The sequence below is a fragment of the Microtus oregoni genome, unplaced genomic scaffold (assembly GCF_018167655.1).
Source record: "Microtus oregoni isolate MIOR12 unplaced genomic scaffold, Mior012 000233F_ref0000075, whole genome shotgun sequence".
Taxonomy (NCBI): Eukaryota; Metazoa; Chordata; class Mammalia; order Rodentia; family Cricetidae; genus Microtus; species Microtus oregoni.
Window position 1 is genome coordinate 1 of NW_024544900.1, and position 17,502 is coordinate 17,502.

The 17,502-nt window shown below is 52.9% G+C and overlaps 1 protein-coding gene across 1 annotated transcript; it reads right to left on the reverse strand.

Annotated features, from left to right (window-relative positions):
- Positions 1-150: 150 nt before the first annotated feature.
- Positions 151-13,379, reverse strand: LOC121445632 (dual specificity protein kinase CLK3-like). The gene is given in 13 exon segments (XM_041647779.1): positions 151-198; positions 200-235; positions 703-756; positions 758-786; positions 1,131-1,260; positions 1,356-1,450; positions 2,369-2,535; positions 3,162-3,278; positions 5,687-5,753; positions 6,029-6,125; positions 8,204-8,420; positions 9,058-9,209; positions 12,497-13,379. Coding segments are annotated over 13 exon segments (1,653 nt in total). The 5' UTR covers positions 12,941-13,379.
- Between the last annotated feature and the right edge of the window lie 4,123 nt (positions 13,380-17,502).

Genomic DNA, 17,502 nt, shown 5'->3' on the forward strand with positions numbered 1-17,502 from the left:
TGACCCTGCAAAGGTTGGTAGGGGCAACAGCTTTTACCAGACAGGTTTGAGGAACATACAGTAAAGGTTATGAGGAGCTGGGAGAACCACAGGAATACTTGACAAAGGCTGTGTCTCTGGTACCAGCTGACCCAGAGCCATGGAGACTTCTTACCTGGTACGGTGGATCATGTGTGATGGGATGGGCCCTAGGATTCTTCTCCATCATAACCAAGTGTTCTCTGTTTTCATGAGTCTGCAGAAGATCAGGGATAGAACAAGTAAGAATTAAGTCAACTTCTGCCCATTTTGGAAGAGTAAAGGGTGAGAAAAGACAGGCCAAAAGCTCCCCACTCCAGGAGAGGGAAAACTGTCCTCAACCTGGTGGCATCCCACAGGCCTAGATAGAACCAGGGCTGGACTCATGTTTTTCAGTCCCATAGGTGGACCTGGCTGGCTGATTGCACACCAGGTTGGTTCTTCATGCCACAGGATTGCTATGATAAGTTCTTGCCCAGACAGAATCTGTTTGTACCCAGTCTTTTCCTGGATGAAATCCTCCCTACCTGCTTTAGACTCTTAACTGATTCCTTGCCTGAGCAACTATAACCCCTAAGAGTCTAGATTCACATGAACTGGTAGGGATGGAATGGAAAGTATCAATTCCTTAACCACACAGCTTCTTGACCATGTGCCCTACAGCCCACCAACCCAGTACTATACCTGGAAGAGGGTAAAGCCACGGTAGTACTCGAAAAGAATACAGCCAATACTCCAGGACATCACAGGGCTGTGCCCAGCCCAGCTCTGTAAGCCAAGATGGCAAAATGTGAGACTCAACACCCTACATTCCCAGGAAGCTGCCATTCTAGCTGGCATAGCTATTGCCCAAGCCCTACTAACAAGGCTGTGTCTGACTAACACCAAGTCTACCTGGTGTCTTGGATATTGTCCAGTCCGGGCAGCAGATTGATTGGTACTGTTTACCACATGCCTCACTTTGAGACAGGGTCTCGTGTAACCAACGCTGGTTTAAACTGATCTTTTCTGCCTTCTAAAAACTTGATTACAGATGTGTGCCACCACATCCAGACATTCATTCTGACAACTGCCCCAGTGTAAACAATACTGGAGGCTATGAAACCACTCACCAAGGATCACCTCAGGTGGGCGATAGTGACGGGTAGCCACAATGGTGGTGTGATGTTCGTGGTCAAATGTGGCACTGCCAAAGTCTGCCACTCGGATGCTGGTGTTCTTCACTGACTTCTCCTCGCAGCTCTGAATGCAAGGCAGGCCAGCTAGGTCAGTCCTGCCCAGGTAGGTAACCTACCTTGAGCAGGGCCACACTCTTGCCCACCCAGTCAGTGCTCTACCTTGTGCTCATTGTAGAGGGTTTCAAACTCAGAATTCACAAACAAGATGTTCTCTGGCTTCAAGTCTGTGTGGGTCAGCTGGTTCTCATGTAGAACTAGAGGAGAGAGAAGCACAGATTGAGACCCTAGGCTTGCCCACAGCTTGTGGCCAGAGCTGCTCACTTACAACCCTAGCCCAGTTCTGTAAGGCCTCTTCATAATCCAGAAGACAGGGAAGGAAGGAATGCTTTCCATCAGAAAACCCCTCCACCACGCTCTAGAGAGGCAGAGCCTTACCATCTCACTGACGCCACATTAGTGAGTCCTCTCCTCAGTACTAGCTATATAATGGCTCACTGCACCAAAGTGTGACTGTTGGAAAGCATGCCTATGAAGCCATCCCGGAGAAGGAAAGTCTTCTGCATCCAATCACTGTCACTTTCTACTTTTCAACCTCAATGTTCCCATTTGGCCTATAAGATGCTCACAAGGCAGTCTAGACCTTTGCAGAACCTTGCCTCTTACTTGGTTCTTTTCCCCATCACCTAAGGTACTTAGGCCTGTGTAAGGTAGGTAGGCCTGCGTATCTTAGCTCTAGGCCTTGTCACTTTCCAAGCTGCCTTTCTACCTAAGTCCTACAGTGCACTGAGCACTGGGTTCCAGCAAAGCTGCTCTTCAAGGTTGGTGGACAGGTGAGTGACAGAGGTCTCTGAGTAGCAGGAGCCTGTCGAGTCCACTTTCTACCTTTTCCTCTTCTATGAAGGTGAAGGCAAGGTCAGTAGCTAGGCAACTTCTAGAGCACTTTCTCTTTTCTTCCTAAGCACTTGTGGAAGAGCCTGGCATATGTGGTCCCTCTAGCCTCACACTGAGATTCCTATCTGAAGATAGAAGAACCTTTCAGCCAGGGGCCCTAGGCTTAAGAGACCTTGCAGAACCATCAACAGTGTGCTAGAGGAAAGAGGGTGGCAAGACCACTAGGCGACTTTGTTTTGAGAACAAAGTACTCCATGCTCCAACCACCAATGGGCACTTACATCTAAGGGCATGGCAGAGCTGGTAGGCCATGTGCCGGACATGTGGTAGGGGGTAAGGCTGGAAGTTGTTCTCCTTCAGGAACTCAAAGGTGTTCTTGCCCAGGAGCTCAAAGGCGATGCACATATGACCATGGAAGTTGAACCAGTCAGACATCAGGACACACAGGCTAGAGGAAAAAAGGATAGGTGGGGTTCAAGCTCCGACTCACCTGACTCAACATTGTTTTGCATACCATGATACGATGCAACAGAGCACGTGTCTCAATCTACTATCACACAGATGGGCTCTGAGTGAGAAATGAACTCCCTACTGTGTGGAGGGACTTTAACTTTGGGATTAGCTCACCCGTGGCTGGAATGGTAAGCAGCCCTGCCAGTTACGAGGGGGAGATAGAATTACACCAGTACAACACAGGCCTCCGGGTACTACTAAGCTTCTTGAGGGCCTGGGCAGGTACATCCCCTCTGCTGAGTGTAGCACAGTGAAGTGCTTGGTATCTATCTGCCAAAGAAAAGCTCTGTAAGTGTCCAAACAAGCGTCACAAACCTGTGAAGTCCCTAACTCATAAATGCAGGGCTAGGACGACTTCAGAACACAAAGCCAGATTAGATAGAGCCTGAAGTCCAAGGGCTCTTTCCAGAAAGAACCCTGTCACACTCCCCTACTGAGTGTTTTGAGAAAGCAGTACCGAGCTCCTGTAAGACTCTGAGAAATCCCTGGGTGTTCGGGCAGCTGGAACTAGAGGATGCTACCCCACTGAGTGATGCCCTCTCACTCCTTGTAGATACTCACAACTTATTCTCTTTGTCCTTCTCCTTGATTTTCTTGAGAACATTAATTTCTAGACGAGCAGCCTCCCGGTACTTGCCCACATTACGGATGATCTTCAGGGCAACCTGTGACTTCCCTCTGTAGATCAGGAAAGACACGAAGGCTCTCATCAGCCAAGTGCCCAGCATGCTATCCTTTTCTGAAACCCAGCAACTCAATACCACTACATAATCCAGATTCTGAGGCAGTGTTTATACTTGAGGTACAACCTGTTAAAGCAACACCAGACCTCTGCTCACCATACAAGACCCCCTGGCATCTGTATGAACTCTCTTGGTTTCCATGCTGACGTATACCTTTATGATCTGAGAAACTTCTAGCTCCCCAGGGAGAATCTAGGCAGAAGAGTTGAGGCCAATCCTGACTAACCCCAGTCTCTGGAAGCTTATCTGATAACCTACCCTCCTGTAGGCCCCACTTCTTCACTGGAAGCCTGGGCCACTCCCTACACTACACTCTAATCCAGGTCCTTCCCCCAACTAACTAACTGTATCAGCATTTCCCACCAGCTACAGAGGGCCAGGAAGTTTCTCAGTGTCCCATGAGAGTTCCACTGTTGTTGCTCTACCCCACCCTAGCAGGCCATTTGTAGGATGTGACCGGACAAGGAAACATGCCAAACTGGGTTGCCAAGACTTGTCAATGAGAGCTAGTATTCAGGTGCCAGTGGAGACCTAAGATGAGGTGGCCCTGGCCCAGCAGGGTATACCCTCTGGTGCTTCAAGGGATGGCACTGATGCTGTGAATAGGTTCATAGACCCACAGGCAAAGACAACTTCAGAATTCCCTGCTCTGCTAGCCCTCATCCATTTTTCTGGTTTCATGGGCAGTGCAGGCTGAAGAGAGGCCACTACTTCAGACTTCTGAAACAAGTTGCCCCCTGCCATACACCCACACAATGGTCTGTCAAGGCTGTTGGCAGAGCTGAATTCTACCTCCACTGGCCCTGCATTGACTCCCTTTGAATTCTTTAAAGGTTCCCAAGACCTTATGTCTGTCCTTTAGTGACTTCAGAGGCTTATATCCCACCCCCAGCTTCAAAGAACAGTCCATACATTGGTAGCTGTCTTTCTGTATCACAGTTCTTGGATCGGTTATGTCTACATCTGGTCACAAGACAGTGAGTACATGTTCCTACACTCATTCTTGGGGGTCATGGTGGATGAACAAGCATTTGAATGGAAACTGGGAGCAGAGGAAAGCTTCTCGGTCACATTAGCACTTCATCTCACAGCTGACTTTGGGTTTAATGGTCCTTTCTAAGAAGCCCACTTAATGTGGGAGAACCATCAACAGCCCAGCTCGTCATCAAAGACTGAGGTCTAACTTGGGACACCACAGAGGATATTAATGCTTCATCTCTGAAGCAGTGGCTGGCATGGCTCACATGAGAGCACCAGCACTCTTTAGCTAATGTACTAAAGCAATTAGAGGTTAGTAAGGCAGGAACAACTGGTTCCCAGAGGGCTGCCTCACACCTACGGCTACAGGGAAGAAAGCAAGAATTCTAGTCTTGCAGATGATGAGGGGATACGTGTTCACCGCTAGGACTGGAGGGAGTGATTTGGTCTCAGTAGAATGACACAGACAGGCACTGCCTCTGTAATCTGGACCAAGTCAACATGAACTAGTCAAGACCCTAGTCACAAGCCGGGCAGTGGTGGCGCACGCCTTTAATCCCAGCACTTGGGAGGCAGAGGCAGGTGGATCTCTGTGAGTTTGAGGCCAGCCTGGTCTACAAGAGCTAGTTCCAGGACAGGCTCCAAAGTTAGAGGAACTCAGTCTCAAAAAACCAAAAAGGCCCCTGTCCCACTAGGGTGGGCAGCAGATGCTAGATGTGAAGGCCAGAGTTTCATGTCTCTCATCTGGCCCTGGGACCTCTCAGGCAGACATGGCAGGAGCAAAGGCAGCATGAGGCCAGGCCGGCAGCACTCTCATCCTTCTGACAGAGAGGGAGGCGAGCCCACTACTTTAGACTTCTGAAACAAGGTGTACCCCTCCCACCCCGACACAACACAGGTATAACTCATTCCAGGGCTGTTGGAAGAACTGAATTATACCTCCACTGGCCCTGTATTGACTCCCTTTGAATTCCTTATAGGTTCCCAGATCCTTTTATAGCTGTCCTTTTCTCTGCCCAAGAAATCAGAAAAAAAGAGATGCAGCCTGACCAAAAATCTCTAAAAGCTCATGGGATGCAGTTCCAGGCCACACCACAGAAGCCAGGCCTTGGCTCTGCCTGGTTATCAATGCCACAGCTCATAAAGGGCAGAGGCACCTATTAATCAGAAGTTCTTGGGCAGCGATGTCACATGCCTGTCAAATCTCATGAATTTCTCCCTTACTTCATGAGATTAGTAAAGCCCAGCACATACATCAGCACTGGTGCTACCCCCCCAAAAAGAGCTACACCCTGAGGAGAATCAAACTAGCTCTTCCAAGCATGCTCACACCCAGAGCTGGCTATGCCGCCCCTGCATGCTCACCTGGCATGGTCCAAGCACTCCACCACCTTGCCAAAGGTTCCTTCACCCAGGTTCCCCACGATCTCATCTGTGAGAGAGAAGAAGCTGGGCATCAGAGTCTGGAGGGCGGGAGTCTGGCAGCTCCTGCAAGTTCACAGCATTCAAATCCTCAAAAACAACAAAGGTTCTTGCTCACTGCTACACTCTTAAAAACAGAAGTTGCTAGTGTCTGTGTCATTCAGGCAATTACTGGTGGCCCCACTAAGGCGCCACGCGCACTAGGGCCCCTCCACGCAGGAGAGGTCTCATCTAACAAGGGGGGTAGAAAGTAGAGAGGTAAAGTTTTACGAAAGGTGGCTGTACATCGCTCTTGGAGCCAATCGCCGATCCGGCACACCAGGTGACCCTCCTTGTCATCTTCCACACTCCGGCTGCTGCGCTTACTGCTCTGTTGGCTTCTCTGCATGCACCGCCCCCCGAAACGCCATCCGACCAATCGCATGGTAGGCGGTTCCGATTGACAGATTGAGGTGTCAGTCAAAGGCAGAGGTGGAGACGGTGAGGAGCCGGTGGGTTGGTTGGTTGGATTTTCCAGATCCCAGCATTTCATAAGGCACACAGCATATATAACGATAGGGATATTGCAAGGGACACGTCAAGACACAAACTGACTTCAAAACAGAAAAGCAAAAACAGCTACAGGTATGTAAGAAAACTCGGACATTATCTCTAAGAAGAGTGCCACAATGCTCAGAAAGATGTCCAGCCTCTGACACAGAGGGGCCAGGCCCCAAGGACAGCCACAGCCCTGACTCCCTCCTCTTCTGAGTCTCCCCCGCCCTGACCCTCCCATGACTTTGGCCAGAGCTGAAGACGCAGGGAGAGTGGACGGCGCAAAAAGGCAGCTGGCCCAACCTGGGTCCAACCTTCAGGACTGATCTGAGGGCTATCCTGGCTTCTGCAGCAGCAGCATGCTCAGCCTGTCCTTGCCTGCCTCTGTTCGCCCACACAGCCTCACAACATGTTCAACAGCTGCCACGTAAAACCAAGCTACCACCTGCTCCCACATGACATCCTTGGCCAGACTTTTAAGCAACTACCAGAAACAGCCTTCTGCCAGCAGTCCTCCTGCCACCAGCCTCCAGCAGGAAATGAGCCTGGCTGAGATCCTCCAGGACAGCCGACCTTCAGGCCCCAAGCCAGCTCCTGGCCTGGCCTTAGGACTTGTGCAACTCATAAGCCAGACCCGTCCCACAACAACAGAGGGCACCCTAAATAAGCAGAGCAACAGACTTACACTGCCATCCAGTGGCAGCGTGTGGCACTGTGTGAGGCCACAGGCCATGCTGGATTCACTTACAAGAGTCAACCTTCAACCCATGCCACTCAAGTCACAGAGACTGGGCAAAGAAGATACCTCCACTGAACCCACCACTACTATTCAGAGGCCTCTTGGCCAGCAGGAGGACAGCATGGGGAGAAGAGATGGGGAGAAGAGAAGACAGCACATAACCTCAGAAACACACATGTGACTTTTCTTTTCCATGGGATTGAGTACAGTGTGGACTCTTGGTCTGTTCAACCCACCACCCTAGAATGCTGGCCAACCTCTGTTTTTAAGGGGTCAGCAACAAGGTGAGGCCTAGGTGCCCCAGCACACAAATGGCTGCCTCTCCTCATCACAAGTGCCTCACCTATCAAGGAACAAGGCAGAAGAGAACTGACTGTCAGGGCAAAGTGATATACGCTTACAGACCAGCAGCTTAGACGGCTCAACACAGAAATTCAAGATCCGTATCAAAAAAAGAAAGGGCTAGAAACTCAGGAAATAAATAGAGGCAAAAGGATCAGGAGTTTTAGGCCAACCTAGATACTTAACAAGATTTTCAAAAAACAAAGAGGAAGTGTGGGAACCAGGGTGTGACATACATCAGTGGTGGAGCACTTGCCTAGTATGTGTTGGCTCTCGGTTGGACTCCCAGCATTTAAAAAGTTAAAAAAAAAAAAAAATCTGACTGGTAAAGTGTCCCTTTTTCATTGGGTGATGGAGACTCTAGTACTCTGGGAGAGGGGGGCTGTGAGGTAAGGCGGCAGAGGTGGTTAAGTCCGCACTCAAAGTACTTAGCTAAGTGTGGGGAGTTGGGGGGAAGTTTGGAAGGGGACAAGACCTGATATGAAAAAGACCAGGCCGTATAACTCCAAACCATCAATCTTAGTACAATTCCTGAGGAGTGTGTACCAGACATGTGTACCATGTAGCCTAGATCTGGAACAGTGGGTAGACACAGACAGGCTGGAAACCAGCCAGCGCCGGAGCCAGAGCCCCTACAGTTACCACTGGCAAGGGGCCAGAAGATGGAGGGCATAACATCCTTGCTCAGCCCTGTACCAAACACGCACACGCACACACATATGTGCACACACAATGGTGTGTATGCACAGGGCTGCCAGTACTCACCCAGACCAGCCAGCCTGAGAGAAGGCTAGAAAGAGATGAGGCCTTTAGGCCCCTGTTAGCACACTCTGGCCACCACTCACCGAGGAGGCGCTGCTACAAGACCTGGTACGACGTTTGTGACAGTGGTGGGCATGCTTGCGGGTACGGTATGGCCCCCTCTCTCGTGACCGTCTTCGATGTCGAGAACGTGAAGACCCATAGCAGTCCTCTCCAAAGGATGGGCTCCGCTCCTCACACCGGTATGTATCGCTGTCACGGTGCTCGCGGTATCTCCGCTGGTAGGGTAGGCGGTCATGGCTGCCAAGAGGGGGTGGGGACATGAGTCAAGAAGGGCCCTACCAGCTGGGTTCCTGCCAGCAGGCAAGAGGCTTTTCTTTGCAAGGCCCCTGCAAAGACTCTCAAGGAAAGTGTCAGAGCTGAAGCATCCATGCTGAAGGAACTGAGCAGGGAGAAGGAGCAAAGGTACCAAGCTTACTCTCAGAGCCTTGGGTAATAACAGTGTCCTTCCAGTGCCACAGGAGGAAGAAGCAGAAATAGCAAGCGAGCACAGGGAAGGGCCTCCAACAGTGACAGAGTTGACTAGTCTGGTACAACTATTACTTTGGTCTGGGGACTCAGATAGGACTCAGGAGCAGTCTTTCTAAGGCTAGGACAATGTTCTACTTCCCACTGAGGAAGGCTCACAGTTGGGTGGCCTAGAAAATACAGAAGAAGGAGGATCATTTTGTGACAAAGACAGGACAAGGAAAGTGGCTTCTACTGAAGCCAGGAAACACAAATAAGGATATGCAAGCAGCCCAGAGATCGTGACAGGGTCCATGGGCATCTGGGCAGAGGCAGTCACCTAAAGGAACTTAAGGCCACCAGAGTCTCTGGGCCATCTGCTCATCTAGCTGAAGAAAGAAGAACTTCCTCCAACCCAGCTCCCACTCACCTTCTGGACCGTGATCTCCTTGGGGGAGGCTCCCTTCGGGATGGGTATCGTAGTCTACCTTCATGCTCCCGACTGTAAGACCGCCTCCTCTTCCAGCGGTAGCTCAGGTATGGGTCTGGCTCTGGGGAACGGTATCGCTTACAGTGATGCATCTAGGCCACAAGAAAGAGAAAGCCCTGCTCAGCACACAGCTCACTGCTTCCAGTCACAGGGCTGCCTGGTGCAGGCAGGTGTTCCTGAAGAAGAGGCCCATTGTTCTATTTAAGGGCAGCCCTCCCCCGCCCCAGGAGTTTATGAAGTAAAGAACTCTGAGGTCACAGTGACAGAACAGCATACAATGGGTGACTCTTCCTTTGCCAGTGAGTAAACAAACAGGTGCCTCCCCAGCACGGCCTAGGGGCCTAAACATTTGAGCCGGGTGAGCAGGGTCCAGATACAGAAGTAGAGCTCTTAGAGGGATGCTGAGCACTGCCACAGAGATTCCAAGGGCAGGGGGAAAGAGCTTCTTTGCTCAATTTCTTCCTACTATATCTAAATATACCAGGAGTCTGGAGCTAAAGAACTGGTGGCATGGAGCCAATGTACTGGTTTCAGAAACTGAAAGCTGCCCGGCTAAGGCACTGAACTGGATTCAACTCAAAGAAGTTGAAAACTCTTAAGTCAGTGACGAGTCACAGTAGAAAAGAGAACACTGACTCTTGAGCAAAGACACAGTATCTCATCAATATTCCCTACCTCTACCAGGGTCTAGCCAAGTGAATATAGGCCCAGAGGACCTGCCCAGCCCTTGTTGGCCCATCCAGTCTCAGCCCAGAAGATGCCACGCTCCTCGGAGAATCTAAGCTGCTTGCCTGAGGCACATTTTAGTGGCCCTCAGACCAACTCAGACCTATGCCAGATGCTCCACCTTAAACCAACACTATCACTGCCATCCCGCCTAGCTCCCCTAACAGCACTGTTTCCTGTGCTGCTGGTTAGATGCCAAGAGGTGGCTGCAGGTCTACACTTGGAAGCAGAAGCAGGCTTCCCATTCACTATCCCTAGCTACTGAGGACTGATATCAACAGAGGAGACTCCCAAGCTGGATCAGCAACCAGTTGAGGAAGATGGCTACATGAGGCTGGTACCCTTTTCACACATATCCTGCCCCTTCACATTTTCTCCACCAGATGGCCAGGCAAGAGCCCACACTGCTTGTTTGCTTCCCAAGCCGGCAACTGCTCACACCCAACCTCTAGTCTTGCACAGTTCTAGGCTTGCCTGGCCAAGTATCTTTTAAACAAATCCATCAAGGTTGCTTCATCTCACCAGCATAATCCAAAACTGAAACAGCTACTTGTGTATGTGCAGGACAGGGAGGCCAATTCATCTAAACCTCTGGGGGCCTCTGGAGAACTTAAAGGCACTGCCTTCTATCTCCCCACTAGTACACCTCCATCTGAAAAATCTGGGCCACCCAGAAATCCTTGAAGATAAACACTACACAAAATCGGTAGATTTGTTATTTTCCCAGTAGTCTGAATAATGTTTCTGTTTTCATTTTTTCCCCAATTACCTTAAGGCAAGTGCTCAACCTGTGTCCTGAAAGCAGTATTTCATGTCTCACTAATTGACCCAAAAGACATCCTACTGGCCAGGGCACATATCTTCCCCACAAGGCAAGTGTGGTCCTGCCCATCCTCATCAGGCAGACAAAGACCTATCTGGAGGATGTGGTAATGTGGTCTAATATACACCAGGCAACGTTTTCCTTCTGGGACCTAGAAAATTTTTATGACCGTATGTCTACTTGGGTGGAAAGTCACAGCTTCAGAGTCCAATGTCAACCTAATCCATGCCACTACCACTGCCACTGTTTGCCTTTGGGCAAGTTATTACACTACTCTGAGCTTCGGCCTCCTCTTGAAAGAAGGAAACAATAATCTCTTGCAGGTTCTGTAAGAATTAAGTATATCTGCCATATAAAGTCAAAAGCCTAGCACAGGTTTGGGCCTCAAGAAGTAAGACAGTCTGAGAAGGTTCCGGGTAACACTCAGCGTTATGATGAATGGCACAATTTATAATCCTTTCCATGGGAGCCGGTAGGAAGTTTTGGCAGAAAACCCTGAACTCAATCCCAGTGCTGCCACTTACTGGCCCTGTGGCCTTATTTATACGAGTCACTTTTGAGCTCGGTTCCAATGCCTGGAAAACGAAGATAAGACCTCCCAGACAGGCAAAGAAGGCCAAGTATGACGGCCATAAAGTACAACGTATAGGGTAGCAATGGAGATCACCTCCCTTGCAACTCAGCCCGGGCAGGTGAAATATAGGAACTATCAGGTGTCCCACGTCATCCCAGCCAGGGCTCTTGGGCCCATTTCTCATAAATTCCCTCCGATTTCTTGAGACCTCAGTAGAGAGGCTTTTTAAAACTTAAGCACCACAATTATGCATTGGGAGGCTCTGCACAATGGAAAAAAGGCAATGGTGACCAATGAAACCAAGCTAAGGATGCCAGCTTTTCTCTGAGCACAGGCCTGGCTGGCTTCTCATTTGCTGTTCCTGGCTAGAGAACCGGGCTGGACAAGAAGAACAGCCAGCCAGGTCAGCGGCTGCCCTCCCGGATTCCTGCCACCCCAGCGACCCATGGTTATTTTTGGCTGGCAGTGCCCCACCACTGCAACCTCAAACCTGCCACCTCGCAAGCTGCGGCTGCCACCGGGCAAAACGCTCCTCCTTTTCAAGGGCACGGAGGAGGGAAGCTGGAAGGCCGCCAACTCCGCCTTGACGGGGGCCAGACTCAAGCAATTCCCACCCAAGCATCAGGGCACCCGCACCCGGAACTAAAGCATAGAAGCTCCCGGCCGGACCGAGGAGCAGCCTGGACACTTGTACTCCCGGCTTGGTCTGACCCACTCTCCGGGATGGAGCGGTTCCATCATAACAAAACACCGAGGGGGCCGGAGGCCCTCACTCGAGTCCCTTCCTTCCGCCCGGATCCCGGGGACCTCAGAGCCCCGTTCCCCGTAACCGCCAAGGGAAGACCCGGCGACCAGAGGGAAGGCCAGCCTGAGCCAGAATCAAACTCCAGGCGGCTCGCGGCGGAGGTCTGCGGGCTAAGCCACGAGCCCGGGGCAGGGAAAGCCTTTCCAGGTTAGCTTATGTCGGACGCGAATCCAGCCCGCGGGGCCCGATGGGGATGCTCCCAGTCGCCTCGGAGGCCGCCTGGGCTCCGCCTCCAACACCGCGGGATCCAGAAAAGGGGTCTACAGTGACCGCCCTCCGGGAGAGAAGCGGCGGGTCAGGGGTGAGAGGTCGGGACCGCGGCCTGACGTGGGCCGAAAAGGGAAAAGGGTACAAGCCGAGACCCGACCGGGAGCCGAGGTGCCCGTACCAGCTTGCCCGTCCCCACCGACTCACCCAAGCCGCCCGGCCGCGGGCTCGGGCCCATACTCACCGTCTCCCAGGCTCCGGCTGCGGCTAGGCCCCACTCCCCACTCCGAGCGCCTCTTCCGCTTCCGGCTCCGGCCTCCGCCCGTGGCAGCACCGCCCCCTCGCGTGACGCAGCCGTCGGCGGCCCGGGCTCGACCCGGCCCAGAGGCCTGGCCGCTCTAGCCCCCAACTCGCAGGCTCTGGAGGATCGGCCTGCCCCTCTAGGGTCGGGACCGCAGCGGTGGAGGTGTCTTCCCGGAGGTCCCGGGAGCAGCCTCGGACCGCGGCTCGCCCCTCGTCGTGCGGTAGTGCACGTAGGCCCCCAGGGCCGCATCGGTGCGCGGCTGCGAACGGAGTCCGGCTCTGGACCGAAAGGAGGAACCCACCGGACTGCCAGGCTGGGTCCACTCCGCCGCCGCGGCCCGGCCGTGCTCGCCAGCCTCTTCCTGCGCGCGGAGAGGACCGGCATTGTTCTCCCGGGGCCCGGGAGGGCGCTAGAGACGAAAGCGGTAGCTGCGCCCGGGCAGAGGAAGGCGGGCGCGACTCCGCTTGCGCGCTAGAAGCAAACGACACATTCTGCTCTTGGCTTGTGCGGGTTTTTTGAAAGTCTTGGCGCCACGCCCCAGTTCGCTGGAACTTGCCGAACAGTCTCGGGGAAGATCCCCGCGGTCCCCGGCTGCGGGATCTGACGAAGAGGACGTCCCCTTACTTGAGCACCTCAGAGCGTCTCGCTGCCAATCAGCACGGTTGCTGGGCTAGAAAACCCGCGCCACACAAAAGCCCCGCGCCGTGCGGCGCTTCGGCTCTACCACTCGAGTCACTCGGCCAGCCTTTTTGCTGCGACCTCGAGCGTGCGGCCACTCAGACCAGACCCCTCCCACCTACTGACCCACGCTTTGTCGTGGCGGGATCATGAGGTCCTATTTTTCCAGTAAAAACAACAGGTCGCGGTCCTTTGGGAAGGCTTCGCTTTGACGGCGTCCCCGCCCCCGCGCGTCGCGCAGCCAAGCGGGCGGGTGCTGCACCTAATTACCCCACGCCACGCGAGGCCCGCGAGGCTGGAGCGGCCGGCCAAGGCGGGGCGCCTTTTCCCTTCAGGATCTCGCTGACTCAGCTAGGACAGCCAGGGTTTCCCATGTGCCCAGCTCCCCGTGCAGGATGAGATGCACGCCCACCCACCAGGCCCTGTCTCCCCCGAACTTCTCTCCCGTACTGCAACTGTCTCTAGAGACCTCAGCCTCTGACTGATGTAGTGGCCTGACATCTTCATCACCACCCAAGCAAACAGTGGCTGAATAAAAAAAAAAAGCTGGGTGATTACATTTGCTAATTTAGCCTCAGTTTGACCCCATGGTTAACTTTCAGCGACACAGACATTCAATAGCAGTTTCAACTGCTTCTGCCCTGGAGTCCCGCCCCAGGAGCCAAAGATACTGAAAAACCCAGGTGTCTGAAGATGCAGTTCCCACCTGAGACCCAGGGCCACAGTGACAATTTCACACCATACGTTCACAGGTTTCTCTCATCTCCTCCCACCAATATTACCCACCCACGTTTCCACAGCTGTGGGAAACCAGTATCCTCCAGTTTAAAGCCGACATCCTCAAAAAGCTCGTGTCCCCTGCCCTACCCTGGCATCAGGAATGAAGGGGGGAATCTTAGTCTTCCTGCCTGCCCTCCTAACATGAAAAATCCAGGCGATCTGCCCGAAGCTCCCACCTCTACCCAGCTCTAGAAAGCGCCCCTCACTGGCATAAACAGGAACTGTCTCTGCAACTTAGCCTTGAGGGTCTCCCATTAGAGCTTTGCTCTCTTGTCTCTCTTCATAAAGAACTCACACCTAACAGAAGGAAAGAATTAGTCCTGAAGTAAAGTTGGTTTGACTCGCTCCTCCCTGTGTAAATAAATGCACAGGTCATCTCTCCAGGCCACCCCCAAAGGAGGCTGGCTGCTCATCTGCTGGGCAGGCACCACACTTTGCCCAGCCTGTGCCCTTTGCCCATCAAGCCTTTTCCGTGTCCCTGGTCTGTAGCATGACTCTAGGGCACCAAGGAGATGTCCCTGTTCTGCTTTTACTCAACCCCCACAGCTCCTCTTGTTTCTCGATACCTTTTTCCACTCCCTAGGCTCTTGGGCCCCTGTTCTCTCTCTTCTGACTGCCCTTGCATTCTCCTCTGCCACATCCAGCTTCGTCCTGCCTGTGATGAAAGGATGCACTTTTGAGCCTCATCCCGAGGTCACCTCCCTCAAAAGCATCCTGAGGGAGGTCAGATTCCCCTTCTCTGTGCTGTGATGTCACCCTCCCTTGGTCCCTCACACCCAACAGTCTGGCTTGGAAAACCATGAGCCTCTTAAAACCAGTTCAGCAAACCCTGCTTCTCAAAGAGGATGATTGGCAGCCTTGCAGGAAGACTAATCCCGCTCGGGGCCAATTAGAATGGAGTTACGGGTGCTGTGCCAGGGCATGGGGTCAGAAATCATGGTCTGTCTTAGAGTGGCCTTGGGTGGTACTGGTGTAGGAAGCCAACCAAGAAGGGCTGTGGGAATGGGCCTGGAGTGGAGGGAGTCAACCTGCTGAGAGGGGGAGGGCCCTGCTGGAGGGTGCTACCAACCTGAGAGGGACAAAGTTCTAGGAGTATAAGGTGTGTTGAAGCCAGAGCCATGAAAGGTGAGGTAGGAGAGGGGCATGGACACCATCTGCTCAAATGGAGATATCTCAGCCCTTCCTAAAGCTGGAGTGGCAGACCTGGAGCCAGGGAATGGGAGGGCCACAGAGTCCTCCTCCATCCTATGAGTGGATGAAATCTCAGGAGCACTTGGTCCATCCCTTGTAGGTGAAGAAGCCAGTGGTGAGAAACGTTGGTACCACTGAGCTAGTCCACGAGTCCCCTCACCAAAGTGGTGGGTATGGAAGGCAGGAGCTGAAGCCAGAGAGCCACCAGAGCAGGGGTGAAGGTTTCTGGCTCCTTACATCATAAAGTAGTAGCTTGGGAATGTCCACCTGAGCTCTACAGTTTCCAGAGTCTACACTTGGAGGAAGACCACTGGGCAGCGGCAGAGTTGGGAGAAGTGAGCTACTGAGTCAGACAGAACTGAGAGCAAATTCCGGGCTTCCCAGGACTGCCAGCATGATCTGCGACATCCATCATCCTGTTTTCAGCTTCAGTTCCCCTCCAAACTGGCTCTTATAAGGATCAAACAGGTCTTGTTGGTTGAGGAAGGTTACCCAAAGTCAGCACCCATAGCTCAGAGAAGCCTAGACTTGAGAAACTAGATGGATTGAGGCTGATGTATATGTGAAATGTCAATCAAATCATTGAGGGACCCTGGGCCAGGGGTAAGGGGTGGGATGGACCCCAGTTCTGCATGGTGTCTGTGAAGCAATACCCAGCCTTGCCAGATGCCCCTGGGACTTCTGTTACTGTGTCCTCTATTCTGTGTCCACTGACTGAGTCCCACTAAAGGACTCGGGTAAGCACCAGCCTCCTGGGATTCAAGGCACAGCATGGTTCCTCTCTTCCTGGCAGGTGCTCAAAGTCCCAGAGTGGGACAGGAGGCAGTCAAAGGAGCTTCAGGTCGGGCCACCAGAGAATGGGCAGCTGTAAACCGAGCTGGCCAATCACCTCTGAGCAGTCCAGAGGCCCATTGGACCAAGTCCAAATTCGGCGGAAGTGTGAGCACAAGCCAGGAAGCCAGGCCTTCTGTGAGCCAATGTTCAAACAGAAAATGGGTCTCCCATCTTTTCCTCCAGGTCCTCCTCACCCACCTGCAGCCCTAAGGAATCTTTTAAGCTGACAGGGTTCCCATACCAGGATGAAAGCTCCGGAGTGCTCAGAGCTTCTGCCCATACCTGGGTTCATGTTCTAAGAGTCAGAGAGTCTGGGGAAGAAAGGGGAATGGGAGAGCCAGCAGCGAAGCCCTGTTGACAGAACTCTCTCATGGCTGTCCTGGAACTGTGCTTATATTTGGGAGGCAGGTGCTGGGTGAGGCCAGGTACTCTCACTGACTGGGGACAGAAGGGCCTGGATTCCTGTGCACACACAGCACACACAAGAGCTTCCTTATATAACCTCATAAACTGGCCATCACTATCACAGATGGGGAGGTGACTTTGTAGGCTGAGGCTCCCTCGTCAGGTCACACCACCCCTGCTCTAAGCAAGGGTACAAGTAGAGCCACTTGGATTGCCGAGATGCCCGAGTATTTAATGACTCAATGTCTCAGTCTATTGATGACCCTCATGAGTCCACTGTTCTCCACCCGGGTTGGGTGACCCTCAGGACCCAGGTGACAACCCATTTCTTTAGCCTCCCTGCTCTATAGCATTCCACAACAGAGTCCCTAGTCCTCATACTGCTATCCTGAGCTCTGGAGCCATCTTCAGCTCCAAGGGAGAGGTGGTGGTGGTGGTGGTGGCGGTGGTGGTGGCGGCGGTGGTGGTGGTGGTGGTGGTGTGTGTGTGTGTGTGTGTGTGTGTGATCAGCTGGGGGTGCAGGGTGCATGTCTGGAGCTCTGCAGTAAGAGATAACTGCTGAGCAGCCCCCCTCGCTCCCCCACCCTGAGCTATGAAGCACACTCCCTCATTTATAAGCCATCAGCTGGGCCCCTGGCTAGGAATCTGCTTTATCAGAGGCTGCAGCCTCTATCCTGCCTTGTGGGTTGAAAGGATGAGCCAGCACTCCCCAGCTGCTCCGCGGATCTGCTGCTGTCAGCATTCTTCCCAGAGGGTGGAATGCTTTCTGACCCACCAGGAGCAGGAGAGGCACCTGCTGCAGGGACCCCAGGGACAACAGGAGTGGAAGAGACAAGGCCAGAGAGCGAGTGAGGCTGGGGACTGCAAGGGATAGGAGTAGCAGAGGATAGGCAGACATCCCCTTTGTCTTCCTACTGCAGACAGGGACAGGGAAGACACAGCAGCATCTGGACCAGATGTGCTGGCAGCACCTTACCTAGAGTCTAGCCTAGAGACTCCTGGGGTAGGGATGACACCAGAGCCCCTCCCAAGCGGAAGTATGGCAAAGCTCTGCCCCC